This window comes from Olea europaea, unplaced genomic scaffold (assembly GCF_002742605.1).
Source record: "Olea europaea var. sylvestris unplaced genomic scaffold, O_europaea_v1 scaffold1001, whole genome shotgun sequence".
NCBI classification, from domain to species: Eukaryota; Viridiplantae; Streptophyta; class Magnoliopsida; order Lamiales; family Oleaceae; genus Olea; species Olea europaea.
The window spans coordinates 240,432-254,793 of NW_019227325.1; the positions used below are offsets into that span (position 1 = coordinate 240,432).

At 34.6% G+C, this 14,362-nt stretch overlaps 2 protein-coding genes across 4 annotated transcripts in view; both read right to left on the bottom strand.

Annotated features, from left to right (window-relative positions):
- The window catches only part of LOC111372468 (embryogenesis-associated protein EMB8), a 9,652-nt gene extending 2,628 nt beyond the window's left edge, over nt 1–7,024 (bottom strand). Inside the window, exons 1-10 of one of the 3 annotated variants that reach the window (XM_022994824.1) lie at nt 6,520–7,015; nt 5,751–5,840; nt 4,277–4,338; nt 4,021–4,121; nt 3,363–3,452; nt 2,991–3,113; nt 1,769–1,846; nt 830–915; nt 572–620; nt 21–77 (exon numbers count right to left, since the gene is read on the bottom strand). In XM_022994824.1, the coding sequence (XP_022850592.1) occupies nt 21–77; nt 572–620; nt 830–915; nt 1,769–1,846; nt 2,991–3,113; nt 3,363–3,452; nt 4,021–4,121; nt 4,277–4,338; nt 5,751–5,840; nt 6,520–6,779 (996 nt within the window). In that variant the 5' untranslated portion in view covers nt 6,780–7,015. Of the gene's footprint in view, nt 1–20; nt 78–571; nt 621–829; nt 916–1,768; nt 1,847–2,990; nt 3,114–3,362; nt 3,453–4,020; nt 4,122–4,276; nt 4,339–5,047; nt 5,154–5,750; nt 5,841–6,519 lie in introns of those variants that run through there. The other 2 variants (XM_022994825.1, XM_022994826.1) reach the window with 2 other exon arrangements.
- Nucleotides 7,025–10,540: 3,516 nt separating this feature from the next.
- Nucleotides 10,541–14,261, bottom strand: LOC111372470 (sucrose transport protein-like). The gene is made up of 5 exons (XM_022994827.1): nt 13,636–14,261; nt 12,436–13,233; nt 11,227–11,290; nt 11,046–11,089; nt 10,541–10,957 (listed from the first exon to the last, which is right to left on the bottom strand). The coding sequence occupies exons 1-5, from the start codon at nt 14,101–14,103 to the stop codon at nt 10,778–10,780; spliced, it is 1,554 nt and encodes a 517-aa protein (XP_022850595.1). The 5' UTR covers nt 14,104–14,261; the 3' UTR covers nt 10,541–10,777.
- Nucleotides 14,262–14,362: the final 101 nt, after the last annotated feature.

A 14,362-nucleotide genomic window follows, 5' to 3' on the forward strand; every position in this document is an offset into this window, starting at 1 on the left:
AGAGGAAGAGAGATACAAACCTCATAATTTCCAACAAGACAGGTGGCATGGGTGTCAAAATCCCGAATAGAACGTGACTGTGGAAAGCAGAGAAATAACCGAAAAGACAATTTAGTTGCCAGGAACAAGGATAATATGATTAATCAAATTCACCGCATCACTAATCAGAAAAATTCAAATAAGAAGTACGCAATCGACCGTATTCATGGGTCATGCTACTTAATGTTGCAATTTGATAAGATCCCAGTACCCTGTACCCAATCAAACTTTTAAAAACAAGGCTGTTAAATTACACGTTAGCCTAACCTTCATATAGCATGAGAAAATAACTAAATCTTGAAATACAATCAGATAATAAGTAGCACCAGTGAAGAAAGACGAGAAACATGGACAAAGAGACTAGAAAAGCATTATGTGATACAAAATCTCATGCACAAGCCAGGAGGATGTTTATTTCTGTGTCTAATTATTCAAGGATTCAAGAATGTCATTCAGAGAAATACAGAAAATAAATAAATAAATACACATCCCTAAGTCCTAGAGAATTTATTAGACATATATGAAAGACAACCTTTTCAATTCCCTCCCAGTTAGCAAGCCGAGAATAACGCGGTTTATGTCTGCATGCACAATCAAATACTATAATGTTATTCCATAATATCTTCCGTAAGTCCAAGTGAGATTATAAACATAATATAAATAAAGCAAGAAAATTGTAAACAAGTGTATTATCCAAAAGTTTGTTGAAGTCTTTGCAGCTCAATGACCGAATAAAGTTAGTTTCCCAAGTGACGCGCACACGTATATTTCAGAAGGCTGTACTACATACAGTTGCGCATAACCTTGAAGGCCAATAGTAAGAGCTCTGTCATATAACCTCTGTAGGAGCCTTCGGCGAATAAATCTGGAACCAATCTGGGAATATGGAAATGAATGATGTATATTCTGGATAATTATATGGAAGTAAATCATTAAAAAAAAAAAATTATAATTTGTAAACATATTCTTTGAGGATGATAGTGTATGGTTAAAAGAAAAATAAGAAAATTCTTAGAAGGGAATTCAACTCTCCTTAACATCTTTAGAAGCGTGTAAGCTTGAGAAAAACAATCTGTAAATATTGTCAAGAGAAGCATTCCCCATGACATTCTTACACTAATTACCAACTACAGTATCAATTTTGGGATTGGATCCTACCCCCTATTGTAGTGTGCCATGTCATCCGATGGTTAGCATAAGCTTCGCACCGGAGCTTAGGAGATCAACCCTATGTATAATGATGTTTAGTATTTTTCATAATTTAAAATTTACCATAATTTCAACATTATAAAAAAATAAAAACAGAAACCTGACAATATAAACTAAATAAAATACTAAAACATTTTAATCCTTAATTGTCCGAACTTCATTTGCTTCAACATCACCACCATTAGCTTCTTCATTATCATTAAATATCACACTCTCCAACTCTGGCTCATTATCTCTTCAAATCTTACAAGTTAGTCATTAATAGAAATTTGAGAAGATGAATAATTAGACATTCTACAACTCATTGATCACTTTCCACCACATAGTCAAAGATTTACAACTATTATCTTAAAATGTGTTTCGGAAGAGGTCTCCAATGAGTATTTGATTATTCTGAGCACCGATATCTTCTGACCAAAAAAACTCAATTCTACAACATCTGTCTCAAAGTGTTTTACACTTGTGTCCATAAAGCAGGTAATATGCATTCATGACAACCATAATAGTTTAGTAAACTAACCAAAAGATCCCAAGGAGAGGAAACTGCTGCTGCACCTGCAACAGGCACATTCTCCCCATCCTCTCCAAGATATTTTACCTGAAAGAGACAAGTTAAGAGGCGAATACCAGTTACAATATTCTAACTCTTCTCTAAGGAAAGAAGCAATAAAATACTTCAATGACCATTAAACAGCAGCATGACATGGCATGTCAAACCTTTTACAAGTTACCATTTCAGACAAACAATTAATAGGCATCTCTCATTAAAGATTTTATCTCGATAGAACAGGTTAAAAGAAAGAAGGGTTGACCAAAGCTAACATGGACTTTGATGTTGCTAAATGTGTAGTTGGATTGGATTGCCCAGTAGATGTGGCAATGAACTAAAAGGATTCACGTAGTGGACCCTAAATTTATTGTTAATAAGGCTTAGCTTGTCATTGTCAAATGCAATATCTCAGACAAGTTTGACTAATTGTTGGCCTTTCCTGAGCAAGATACCTACTATAGGAAATAAAGAAGAGATTTTCAAGCGTACGCCAAATCCATCTTTCAACTTCTAATGTCATCCTCAATGATAGGAATCCTCTCCCCGTCAGGTAAAACAAGAAATGGAGCACGGAAAGCAATTGAATAAATTCTGGAAGTAAGAATGCTCAAAAACATCAGATGCAAAACTATCTAAACGCGCAAGAGAGAGAGAGGACTCGTTCAAGAGTGTTACCACTAGAGAGAACCAACTAGTTCATAGACACAAATAATCTTTGCTTTTGCAGATGTTAAAGCCTACACTAGGAATTTCTCAATGTTTACATGACATAGAAAAGCTAGCAACGTCCATGTTGTCACAAGTAGCCCTGAAGGTTAGGCTTCTTAGCAATATGCCGTAACAAATCAAAAGATCATGAAACTAAAACGTTCAGTTTCAGTACAATTATGTTCTTGCCTAACTGAATGACAAAAATAACTTATTTAATACTTGAGATACATTCAGTTTGAACATGAAAGATCCAAGAACCAGCTGTCTTATGAAATTATACTTAATTGGAACACGAGCTAAAGATAAAACGGAGCAAAATCTCCCCATTGATACCTTCAGCATAGCCTCAGTCTTAAAAGCAAAATCCTTGAGGGATTATCATGTTGCTCTTAAACCTTGAGGCATTTTTAACAATTGGAAAACCAGGAGTAAAGCCCCATCACTAGCTTCTATGAAACTGCTTTGAGACAAAGAAGTATACCAAAACATTTGCACCAATACTAGTTCCCACAACAAATAATGGAGCTTCTGGGTATTCTTGATGTAGATACTTAATGACTTCACGTACATCCCCTGTCCATCCCGCATTATAAAAGCAATCAGTCTGCAAAGATGTGAAAATCTCTAATTAAGTTAAATAATTAAAGAACTGATTGATATATGAACCACAAGCACTGAAACAGAAAATATTAATAGTGCTTCACTCAAAGTTAAAACATGCTATCACACACCGAAAGTACCAGATGTTTATTTCAACAGAGAAGAGAGGTATCGGGGACATAATAACCTTTAGTAAGATGAAGAAATAAACTATATTCTGATATATTGAGTGCATTAAATCTTCAGTACTCACAGTAACTGAGACACCACCAAGTCCTCGGTGATTGCTGACAACCACATTCCAGCCATGTTTTGCCGTATTGAAAGCTAGATGTTTCATATACTGCAGAACATGTAGATGAAGTTAGTACAAACAATCTGATCCACAAACAAGAAAGATGCACTCTACCCATGGTTAAAGCAAACAAAAGCAATACCCCGCCTTATTCTCTAGTGATTTGAGCTTCCAGTCTACCTAATGTCCATTTAATTTCAAAAATATAAGTGCAATATGATCCAAATACTACAGAATTTCAATGGACGAAGTATAGCTCCATTCACTCATTAAAAAGTCATTATCCTATTTATGTATCTTTATCAGTGCAATTTTTTTTCCTTTTAGGCATTTGCTAACTAAGCTGAGTATCCCATGATGAAAAATTGCACAAATTAACGACAAACACACATCAAGCTCACAGGCTGAATGCTGTCCAACCTTGGTAACCATATATTTCTTTCTTGTTATTATATAGTTCTTCACATTTTTTTCTTCACACGCAACTCAAGCTTATATGAACAAAATATGGACCACGGACAGTATCAAACTTCATATATAACATAAGAACGGAAAATGTAGGTACCATTTCAAGACATCTTTTTAATAAAGAGTAAAGGCAGAATTCGATACTTACAGGAGAAGCAGAATCACTTGTTAGTCCTGGAATCATAACCACAATAGGAGTAGTATCATCTTTACTAATGTCCTGATTTCTGTGAGTGAATACTCCGGACACTACCAAATAAAAAAGATATATTGCAAAATATGCATCAGGCCTACACCAAATTTCAGCGATATTATAGCAATATTTTCATTAACAAAATGTCTTTGTATCTTCTATCTGCTTTAGCAACAAGATCATTTAACCACTATGATATCATTTTCTTTACCATCAAAATGCCTCAGCCAATCCAGAGCAAAAGTCCCACCATCCGATGCATGAAACAACTGTCTGAGAACCAGAGACACATTAGATATACATAATCTCTAAGTCACACTGTTCCAAATAACAATATCTGCAATACTTAATACTTCCTATGAATTTAGCAATAAAATTTGGATAAAGAATATTTTCATCTTAAACGCAACTGACGATTCTCAAGTAAATCACAAGGAACAAGCATGTGTTATATATAGTACAGTAAATAGAATCTTATCTACGTCAGTTATGAACATCAGTGAGTCATCTTGATATACAGTGAAGAACAGAAGAAAACAATTTATAGAAATGAAGAACATCTGGGTCAGACTGGTCAGTCATGATGAAGGCTTCATTTTTCAACAGAAGACAGATTCTTTTATGTCTCAAACATTCGATATCAGAATCACATCATGCAGATGTTTGGTAAATTATATCATGCACCTACGCTTTATAGGGAACTCCTTCAATCAAAAATGAGGATCGCGTACAGAAATTCTCCACAATCAAAAAGTACAATGAACATAAAGAATACAGGAGTATATCACTTATCTATCTTTCACTATTTTTAAATTTAAGTTCAGTTCAATACGTTATAAAATGTTTAAAAAAAGCTTCAATGAAAAAATTTCCATCATCAGTACATCTTTACACTCATATGTGGGCTACTTTTAAAGTCAGTTCCAGTTCAAGCAGCGAGTTTAGAAACTGCAAAAGCAGAAGAGCTAGACTCGGACTTAACTTGATATTGCATATAATGATCCGCTTTTTGAAATGATCCTCACTGATGGCTTCCTTCATTTCCTCCATCTCTCCCGGTGATTCATCATTAACCTTAACTCTATGAACTGAAACTAGCCATACAGTATTGGTTAACTTGCACCCATGTTATACTACATCTTTCTTCAGCTCACTAGGTCTCCATATATCACACAACAAATCAGAGAATTTTTAAATTCTCCTTAATCCCTCTATATCATTAGAAGAATTTGATGTTTCCAAACTAATTTATTCCGGAAAAGACAGTAATGCAATTTAAAGAAGATTTCTGCTTTAACACATTATTTGAACTCGACAAACAATAAGTTCTTCCATATGTGCTTTCTTCATAGCCCACAATATTCTTGTGAGTCACATAATGCTTCCTCTTGACTAAGCTTCCATAACAAAAAGATCATATAAAACTGCAATTACTTCACTAAGTAAACTCCCTTAAAAACAGTACATAACTTATTTAAGGATGGATCAAATAAAACTCATGATACACACAATTTACTCTTAATATTTAAATTATATACTTAGGTTTTTATAACTGTGCTACTATGTACAGTGACATAATCTTATTTAGAACTTATTGAAAATTGTGAAGAAACTAAATTAAAAAGCCTTCAAGGCATGACCATTTCAATTAATTTATGAGAAGAAGAAGAAGAAGAAAACTTCACCTTTTATAGCAAACTCTTGGAGGCCTTCCAAAGAAGTTCAGAAAAGAAGTTTGAATGTGAGGACTTGAGAGCCAGGGTGTAGCCAAATACCTATTCAACTCAAGAATAGTAAATAAATTTTAGCTGATTAAACCAATAATGCCAACAAAAATTTGCATAAAGACAATAATGATCTGGATTCCACTGGCCCAAACTTGCTAGTTTTTGAATTTTTTGCAAGTAAGAAGTATGCTAGAATGCAAGTTCTCATGTAAATTCTCTCTACATTGCCCCAAAATAAAAATAAAAATGTTGTCTACGCTTAAGGCTCTATCAGCAACAAAACCACCTACTTTTACACATTTTAGCTAACTAAACCAATCATAGAAACACAAATATACGAAAAAATGACAATGATCCGACTTCACATCAGCCCAAACTTACTAGTTTTCGAAATTTTTGTAAGCAATGATAAAGCGATAACGCAATTTTCATGTAAATGCTATCCACATTGCACAAATCGTTAATGCTTAAGGCTTCAGCTGCAAGAAAACCACCCTCCAACTCCAACTCTCACGCTCATATTTTAGCTAACTATACCAAATGCGGTCACAAATATACATAAAAATGACGATCATCCGGCTTCCCATCGGCCCAAACTTGCTTAGTTTTCCAAATTTTTGCAAGCAATACCTAAGATATAACGCAAGTTTACATGTAAATTCTTGCCACATTCCACATTGCAGCAAAAAAATCACCTCACGCACATGGCTGAAATCAATAACTGTACCTTCCATGAAGCGTCCTACACTTGGATACAACTCCCCGGTATAGATCCGATGAGGAATTATATGTCAAGACAACCCGACTTCCCCAAAATCCGGTGAAAAGGTCATGTAAGAAATGAAACTCGAATAAATTGTACAAAAAAATCATACATAACAACAGCATTGCTAGAAAATAATGCCATGTAGGGATTGCAATGACCGCTTTGAAAAGAAGCTTGTACGCAGCAGCCGGTGTTTCAGCAATTGGTTCAGAACAATCCATGGGAAAAAGTAAGAATTTGGGTGTGAAATGATGAAAAGTTGAAAAAAAAAAATCTTAAGGGGAGAATTGGTAGATGAATTAAATACTTGATTCGGTGAGATGGGTCTGAATTTTTGAGAGAGGGTAGCAAATATTAATGCGAAGAAGTAGTTACGTGTTCGGTGAAAGAAAAGCCATCTGAGAGGTTGGTTAGCGGCTTCATCTCCTACATTTATTTGCAGTCATAATGTCGATATTTTAGATTGGAACACAATTTGACAGCCCACTCGTGATTGTCACATGTTGTACTGAAACAACATTGTGTTTAGCTACACGCTTTCATTCTCCTATAGTCATTATCAAATAAATCATGCTTAATGTACAATATTGGTCAAAACATGTTATGTGGCATGTCGTCATTACAATTTTTAGATAAAACAACATTGTCAACCAATATTGTCATCTAATATTGTATGAGGGTTAAGGTGGTTATACATTATACTTGTGTATAGCCCCCTCAACCCACCAATAATAAAATATTCATGAGGGGGTTGTATGTACAACAAGTATGGTCCTATTGTACAAATGGTATAATTATTGGGATCGTGCTACTGCGGCAGAGGTTGTGACAAGTCCCCTTTCTTTGGAGTGAATTACACAAATGGTCATTGCACTTTGTAAAAAGTTTCACGGGATCAATGAACTTTAAAGTTACACCAATCCTACATTTTGTTTTTGTGGACCAAGGAGAAAAGGAGCTCGGCATGTACATGAAAGAAGAATTACTCAATTCATCATTAAACTTTGAAAAATGTTTTCATGGGGTCATTGACTTTAAAAATCATCTTGTTCATCATTGAACTTTATAAAAGATTTCCACGGGGTCATTGAACTTTAAAAATCACCCCATTGGCCCTTGGGAAACCTTTTGCAAAGTTCAATGATGAATTAAGTAATTTTTAAAATTTAGTGATCTCGTGGGAACTTTTTACAAAGTTCAATGAGAAATTGAATGATTTTTAAAATTCAGTAATCCCTGAAAATACTTTACAAAGTTTAATAACTATTTGAATAATTCACTCCCTTTTTTTGTATCAAAACCTTAATTGCTGCACCATCCAACACACCAGCATATAATTGCCAGCCCTGACAAGGACTTGTCGCGGCCCTTTTTTAGTATCAAAAGATTCAAAACCCTAATTTTTGTGCCATCCAACACACCAGCATATAATTGCCAGCTAACTATACCAAGGGACTATTGGCGTCTTAGTATCCTTGAACATAATTTTATCCTTATTTTCAATAACAGAAATGTATACTTGATGATTCTAAAGTATTAAAGCATATTTTATAATTTAATGCCCTGGATATGGATTAAAAGTAATTTACTCGATTATAAACAAATTATAAATAACTTCACTTAATAATTTAATGAGGAGTTAATGATATGTTTGTATTAAATCACAAACAAATTATTCTATTAGGGCATGTTTGATTGGTTCGAATTCCATATTCTATGGAATTCGAAGACCATCTTCTTCCAATTTTGTGTGTTTGATAGGTTTTATTTTTCATAGAATTCGATTTTCTTAGTTGTCTTGGAAATTGGTATTTTCTTGATTTTCCAATCTATTGTTAACGGATTTTATTTTTTATTATTTTAATATTTTTATTTTTTTTGTAATGGAAACAAATTTTAAGAATTATTGTATTTTTCTTTAATTGATAATTTTCATGTAAAATAAAGTCAAACGAAAATTAAAAGATAGATAATTTTTCTTTTTTCTTTTTTTTGGCAATAAAAACAAATTCTATCCCCAATACCAGTAAATTTGATCCCTTTAATTGACAATTTTCATGTAAAACAAAGCCAAGTGAACCCTAAAAAAACACTTTCAATTTCAATATTTTTTATGTGGAAAATTATACCAATCAAATACAAAAATTGACAATTCTCAAAAAAACAATTTCTAGACAATTCAATTTTTTGGAATTCGTTTTCTTTCCACCCAAATTCTATCTTTACAATTAAACGAATCCTTAGAAAATTAGGGGACCAATGACAAAGATGTAAAGAAAGCCAACTCCAATTAACAAGTGATGGTTCCAAAAAGCTCTATTATTTGTGGAGGATGGAATTAAGTAATTTTTATTGTATTTCAGTCTTAATTCTCAAACATGTGTGTCAATTAAATAGTGACAAGGAGTATTGAGTATGCTAAGTTTTGCCAACCAAAAAATAATAATAACGTATAACAACAACAATAATAATAGAATTATCATGAAGTTGATCTTATCGTTATTATTTGTTTTATAAACAATTTCTTTTGATTTTATTCTATCAATATGTATAACATCGAGATCAATCTACTACTAATAGCATATTAAGTTAATAATATTAACTAAAGATGTCCATGTTTTAGCACCCAAAAAAAATAAAAAAATAAAAAAAAAAAAGAGAAGGAAGGAGGAGGAAATTATCATCTTCTATCTCATGTAACTATTGGGATCCTTACTATGTTAGGGTGTGTGTTTGTCACCCATTATTTGGGAAGAATGTATTATGAAATAGTGATTAATGTTGAAATATGTGGTTAAAATAGAATGAAAAGTTTTTTATTTACATATAATATTATTTTAATGAAGAATATGTGGTTGAAAATGAGTACCGTAGAAAAAAGAATCTGAAAGAATGAGAAAGAATGGTTGACAAACAGGGGCAAAAGTATTTAACTAAAAGGGGTGTTATCAATTGAAATTGTGATAGATTTTACAAGGCATTCTAAATTTAAAAAGTGTCTTCAATTGAGATTTTATTAAATTTTAATGAAATCCTTTAAAATTTAGGCACCCTCAATAATTAGTGGATTTATAAAGATTTCATTAATAGGATGATTTTAAAAGATTTTGATGGATTTCAAATTTAAAAATACATAAGCAAATCTTTTGAAATTTTACTATACTTGATGAGATTCTAATGAAATTTGTAAAAATCTATTTAAATCCACAAAATTCATTAGAATTTATAATCCTTTAAAGTTCATTAAAATATTAATTAAGAACACCCACGTAAAGCTGTCCATGTTTTAGTACAAAAAAAAGGAGGGGGAGGGGAGCGGGGAGGAAAATACAATTTCTATCTTATATATGTAATTATTGGGTTCATTACATTGGATACGTCTGTTGAGGGAGTCCATACCTCGCTAATTATTGGGTATCACATTGAATACATCAGGAGTTCATACCTTTGATAACCATTCCACACTATGGTCCAATTGTTACAAAATCATACATTATGTAACATCTCTGGCTAAAAAATGCTGAGGTATTTGGTCCAAAGGGATAAAAAATAGAAAAAAAGGGAAAAAAAAAACATTAAATTTGGCAGGAAGAAAAAAATAAAACTAGTTAATTAGGTTATACTGATACGTCAATGAAATCCTCTAGTGATCATTTCCTCTGTTGACGAAACACCAGAAGGTAAACATGGAAGCATGTCATTATAGTAACATTGTACCACATTGTGATCCTTCTGGTCTCTCATAGAAAGTTATCCTTTTTAATTATGATTTACCAATATTGTATATTATGCATTACCCAATATCATTGACTGAATATGCCTCAAGTTTTGACGTAAACAAAGTGTACAATTATCATAAAATCATACTACCATCTCACTTTTGATTTTATCCTGTCGACATTGTATGTTGTGGCTATTTATTTAAGTAAGTTACTATCGTTAACTAAAAATGTCGTGAGTCCTAGTCCAGAAGGAAAACAAAAGAGGAAAATATCATGTTCTTGGGAAAAATTGGTAGAGGGAGTCCATACCTTGCTCCCCATTGCACGCTACGGTCCAAACATTACAAAATCACACTTATCATAGTTAAGTTGATGTCCTTGGCTAAAAAATGCCGAAGTTTTGGTCGAAAGGTGAAAAGAGAAAAGGATTAACACAACACCCATAAACAAGGTAGGAGAAGGAAAACAAACTAGCTAGCTTATGATACATTGATATTTCAATGAAATCCTCCGGCGATCATGGCCTTGGCTGGCGAAACATCAGAAGGTAAAGATGGAAGCAGGGTGAGCGCAAATATTCCGCTAGCCGCAGCTGCCACCGCACCCACAATGAATGCCGGTAAGTTACCGTCTCCAAACAAGGCATCCCATGGTCCGCTTAGCACTGACACCACCATCTATTAGAGGAATAAGGTATTCTCATTAATGCACGTCATGGTAAAACAATTAAAGAAAGCAAGATCTTAATAGATTATTAATCCTTACCTGTGGTATAACTATTGCAAGATTTAGAACTCCAAGTGACAGACCTGAAAGTAAATTATGACAATCAATGTTTAACAACTACAAACTAAATCTTATTTTCAGTAAGCGTCGACTATGTAAATCCTTTTTCGATGGCAGGAGTAAAAAATTGAAATAACCTCAACATGTTTGCAACAATTACCTTGTCCTGCCCCAGAATCACTAGAAAATATAGACGCTAGAGCGAATGGAATGCTGAAGGTCACCTATACAAAAATGAAAGAAATGTAAGCTACTAAATTATTTAATTTCTCAAATGATCTGACCAATAATTAGACTGATCATCAGTATATATGATTCAAATCAAAGTTTTCTGATATAAAACAGATTGTTGAATGGATTGATAAAAAATTAGATCCAAATGGGAAAAAGGTAATAGAACAAAGAGAGCATCCGAACTTTGGTTTGGACCCATAATAACATTTCGAAAAAGAGAACGACGAGACAAGTAGAACTCGTCGTTTTACTGCAATGTACTATGGATCTCGACAATTGGAGTTCGTTTAGGACTCGAAAACTACTTCTAAAGTTTTAGCACTATTTTTGTCATTTAGTTTACTTCAAATTCTTTTTAATTTTAGTTTGTATAAATTAGATTTTCATTAATTTTAATCATCTTGAACTAGGTTACCTTGTAAACCCTTATAAATATGGGGTTAGTTATTTCTTTTTTTATCATCTTTTCATTAATAAAAGTCACAAATTTATTCTTTTCATAATTTGGTGGATTCCAAAATTCGTGCTCTTAATGTTTTCGCTTAAATTCCTTGTTTCGTGCTGTGTGTTCAAAACCAACCTCAATAGAATTAATTAGGACTCCATTGGAGATAATACGTTAATTAATTAAGGCTAGCAATTAATAAAGGGTATTTCCCATGTGCCCTTCAAGATCAACAAAGTCAAGAGCTCAACCAACAAGCCACTCAAAAAAGTTAAGCAACACTAGGCATTCCTTTAAGCCAACTGTTCTATATGTATGATTTTGAACAAACCACTCAAAAGTTAAGCAACACAAGGCATTCCTTTAAGCCAACTGTTCTATATGTATGATTTTGAACTATTCCTAATTGGATTGCCACAAATCACATGTTAGAAAGGCGGATATTCAATGCATTCTGATCAGTGTACCAAATGGTTGCTTAGAAATTAAGTAGAAAGAACAAAATTCACCTCCCTTTCTCTTTTGGTTGCTAGCCAGAAAGTCAAATTTGGTCATTAATATTTCCTTTCGATTTTTAACAAGATTACCAAATTATGAAATAAATAAGTTCGGTGCCCGCGTGCGCAAGAATACAAGAAGATTAGAATAACCAAAAGATCAAGATTATGATTGTGCAAAGAGAGAACTCACCGCTTGAGGAATGCCAAGAATAGCAAAGAGGGCCAAAGCACCGACCTTGACGCCAGTGACCGGTGGTGGATTAGCATCACCATTATGGATGGCATGTCGGCGCGTAGACTCTGCCAATTTGGTGACCAAGACGGTCATGGCCAAGCAAATGGCTAATAAGAAGTTGGCAACACCCCAAAGCCGCTTCACCCCACCAAGTCCACGCGCAAATAACTCAAGAGCGAGGGAGGTGCACCCCAACACCACAGCACTCAGCATCAGCCCGAGTGCCCCTGCACGCACCCCATGGTCGTACAACTTCCCTACCCCCACCTGCCCTCCGTACACCTCCTTCCCCATCCAATCAGTGTCGAACAACAAGAAAGGGAACCAAGCAATCCAATTTAAACAAGTCACCAAGAGCAAAATCCTCATGGGCTTAGGCAACCCCTTCAATGCACCAAATAACTCCCCAAAAACTGGTATTTTACTTTTCTTAACCAGCCCCTGACCTCTGTTTTCCGGTGGCTCCGCCTGTGAAGGGACAGCAGCCGTTTCACGCACAATAATCAAAGCCAATATTGTTAGAGTCAACAAGAGAAATATTGAGAGGAAAAAACAGCTCTTGAGATTTGCGCAATATATATCACAGGCTTTTGTTTTGGTAAATGGAAATATTTTGAACAAGTGAGTGTATGATCCGGCTGCATAACCGAGCACGTTCCCCACCGCCATGAAGAAAGAAAAAAAAGCATTTCCAGTCCTCATTTTCTGAGCATTTCCACCAGAAAGATCAGCCAACAGGGCTCTGCAAGGCCCCTGCACAAAAAATAAATAAATAAATAAACAGAGCAAAGTAATTGAAGAAATTATTCATAATTTTTCTTATATTCTATATATTTCTATACATTTCTTGTTTCAGCTGAACTTTCCACATTAACCCATTCTGGATTGTCACTTTTTCAGTGAACGGATAAAGTACAATAAGATTTTTTTTTCAACAAAAAAAGCACAAAGCAATCAAAAAGTGCCAAAACAAGTTAAATTCAAATGCAAAATTATTAATCCATTAATTTATCTTCTCAAATTGATAGAAAACATAAATAAAAGGAAAAAGTTAAATCCAATTTTTTTTTTTAATTTTAATTTTAATAAAAAGTGGGAATTTAACCCGCATGCATACGGAGTTGAAATTTTTAAGTAATCACGTATATAATTTACCTGTAACATGTTGTTGGCTACGTCAAGGATCCAAAATCCGACGACAAACACAGCAATGGCCCGGGGCTTCGCTGTCTTGCCGTCGTTGCCGAGGGGGTCACCGGAGGCGTGACCAATATCCGCGGCAAACCCAATTAGGAAAACGGCGATGGCGACAAGTGCGGCACCGGCCGCTATAAAGGGGCGGCGGCGCCCAAAGCGGGAGGAGCAATTGTCACTGTAGTGGCCAACAATCGGCTGCACGAACAAGCCGGAAACAGGCCCACACAGCCAGATGAAGGCAGCCCAGGCATGGGGAATACCCAGAAGCTGCACGTACGGAGTCAACAAAGAGAGCTGAAGGGCCCACCCGAATTGCACCCCCGCTGCTATGGCCGCCACCGGAATGAGTTTTCGCAACGGCTCTTGTGGTGACACAAGTGGTGGTTCTGGCACAACAGTACTCAATTTGCTTCCATCAACCTCCATGGATATATAATTTAACTCTTCACTTTCTCACTTTAGAAATTGTGTATGTATAGATTTCTCTCACTATATCTATTTGCAGTGAACTTACATGAAAAGAGTGTGAATTTTGAGAGAGCAGAGGGCGGGTATTTATAAGGGCGTTTGCATGGAGTTTATACGCGTAAATGCTATGGATAAAGCTAAAAGGTTGGAGTTAATGAATTTGGAGGAAAAATCCAAGTCCAGCTACCTAAAGTAATTGAATATTGCTACGTAGCCC

What these genes read in the sequence shown, in the direction of transcription:
- LOC111372470 (XM_022994827.1), bottom strand. Translation starts at nt 14,103, where the DNA reads ATGGAGGTTGATGGAAGCAAATTGAGTACTGTTGTGCCAGAACCACCA. An exon ending in TAGCCAACAACATGTTACAG is followed by an intron (nt 13,234 to 13,635) that starts GTAAATTATATA and finishes TTTTTTGTGCAG; the next exon opens with GGGCCTTGCAGAGCCCTGTT. An exon ending in TTCTTGGCATTCCTCAAGCG is followed by an intron (nt 11,291 to 12,435) that starts GTGAGTTCTCTC and finishes ATTTTTGTATAG; the next exon opens with GTGACCTTCAGCATTCCATT.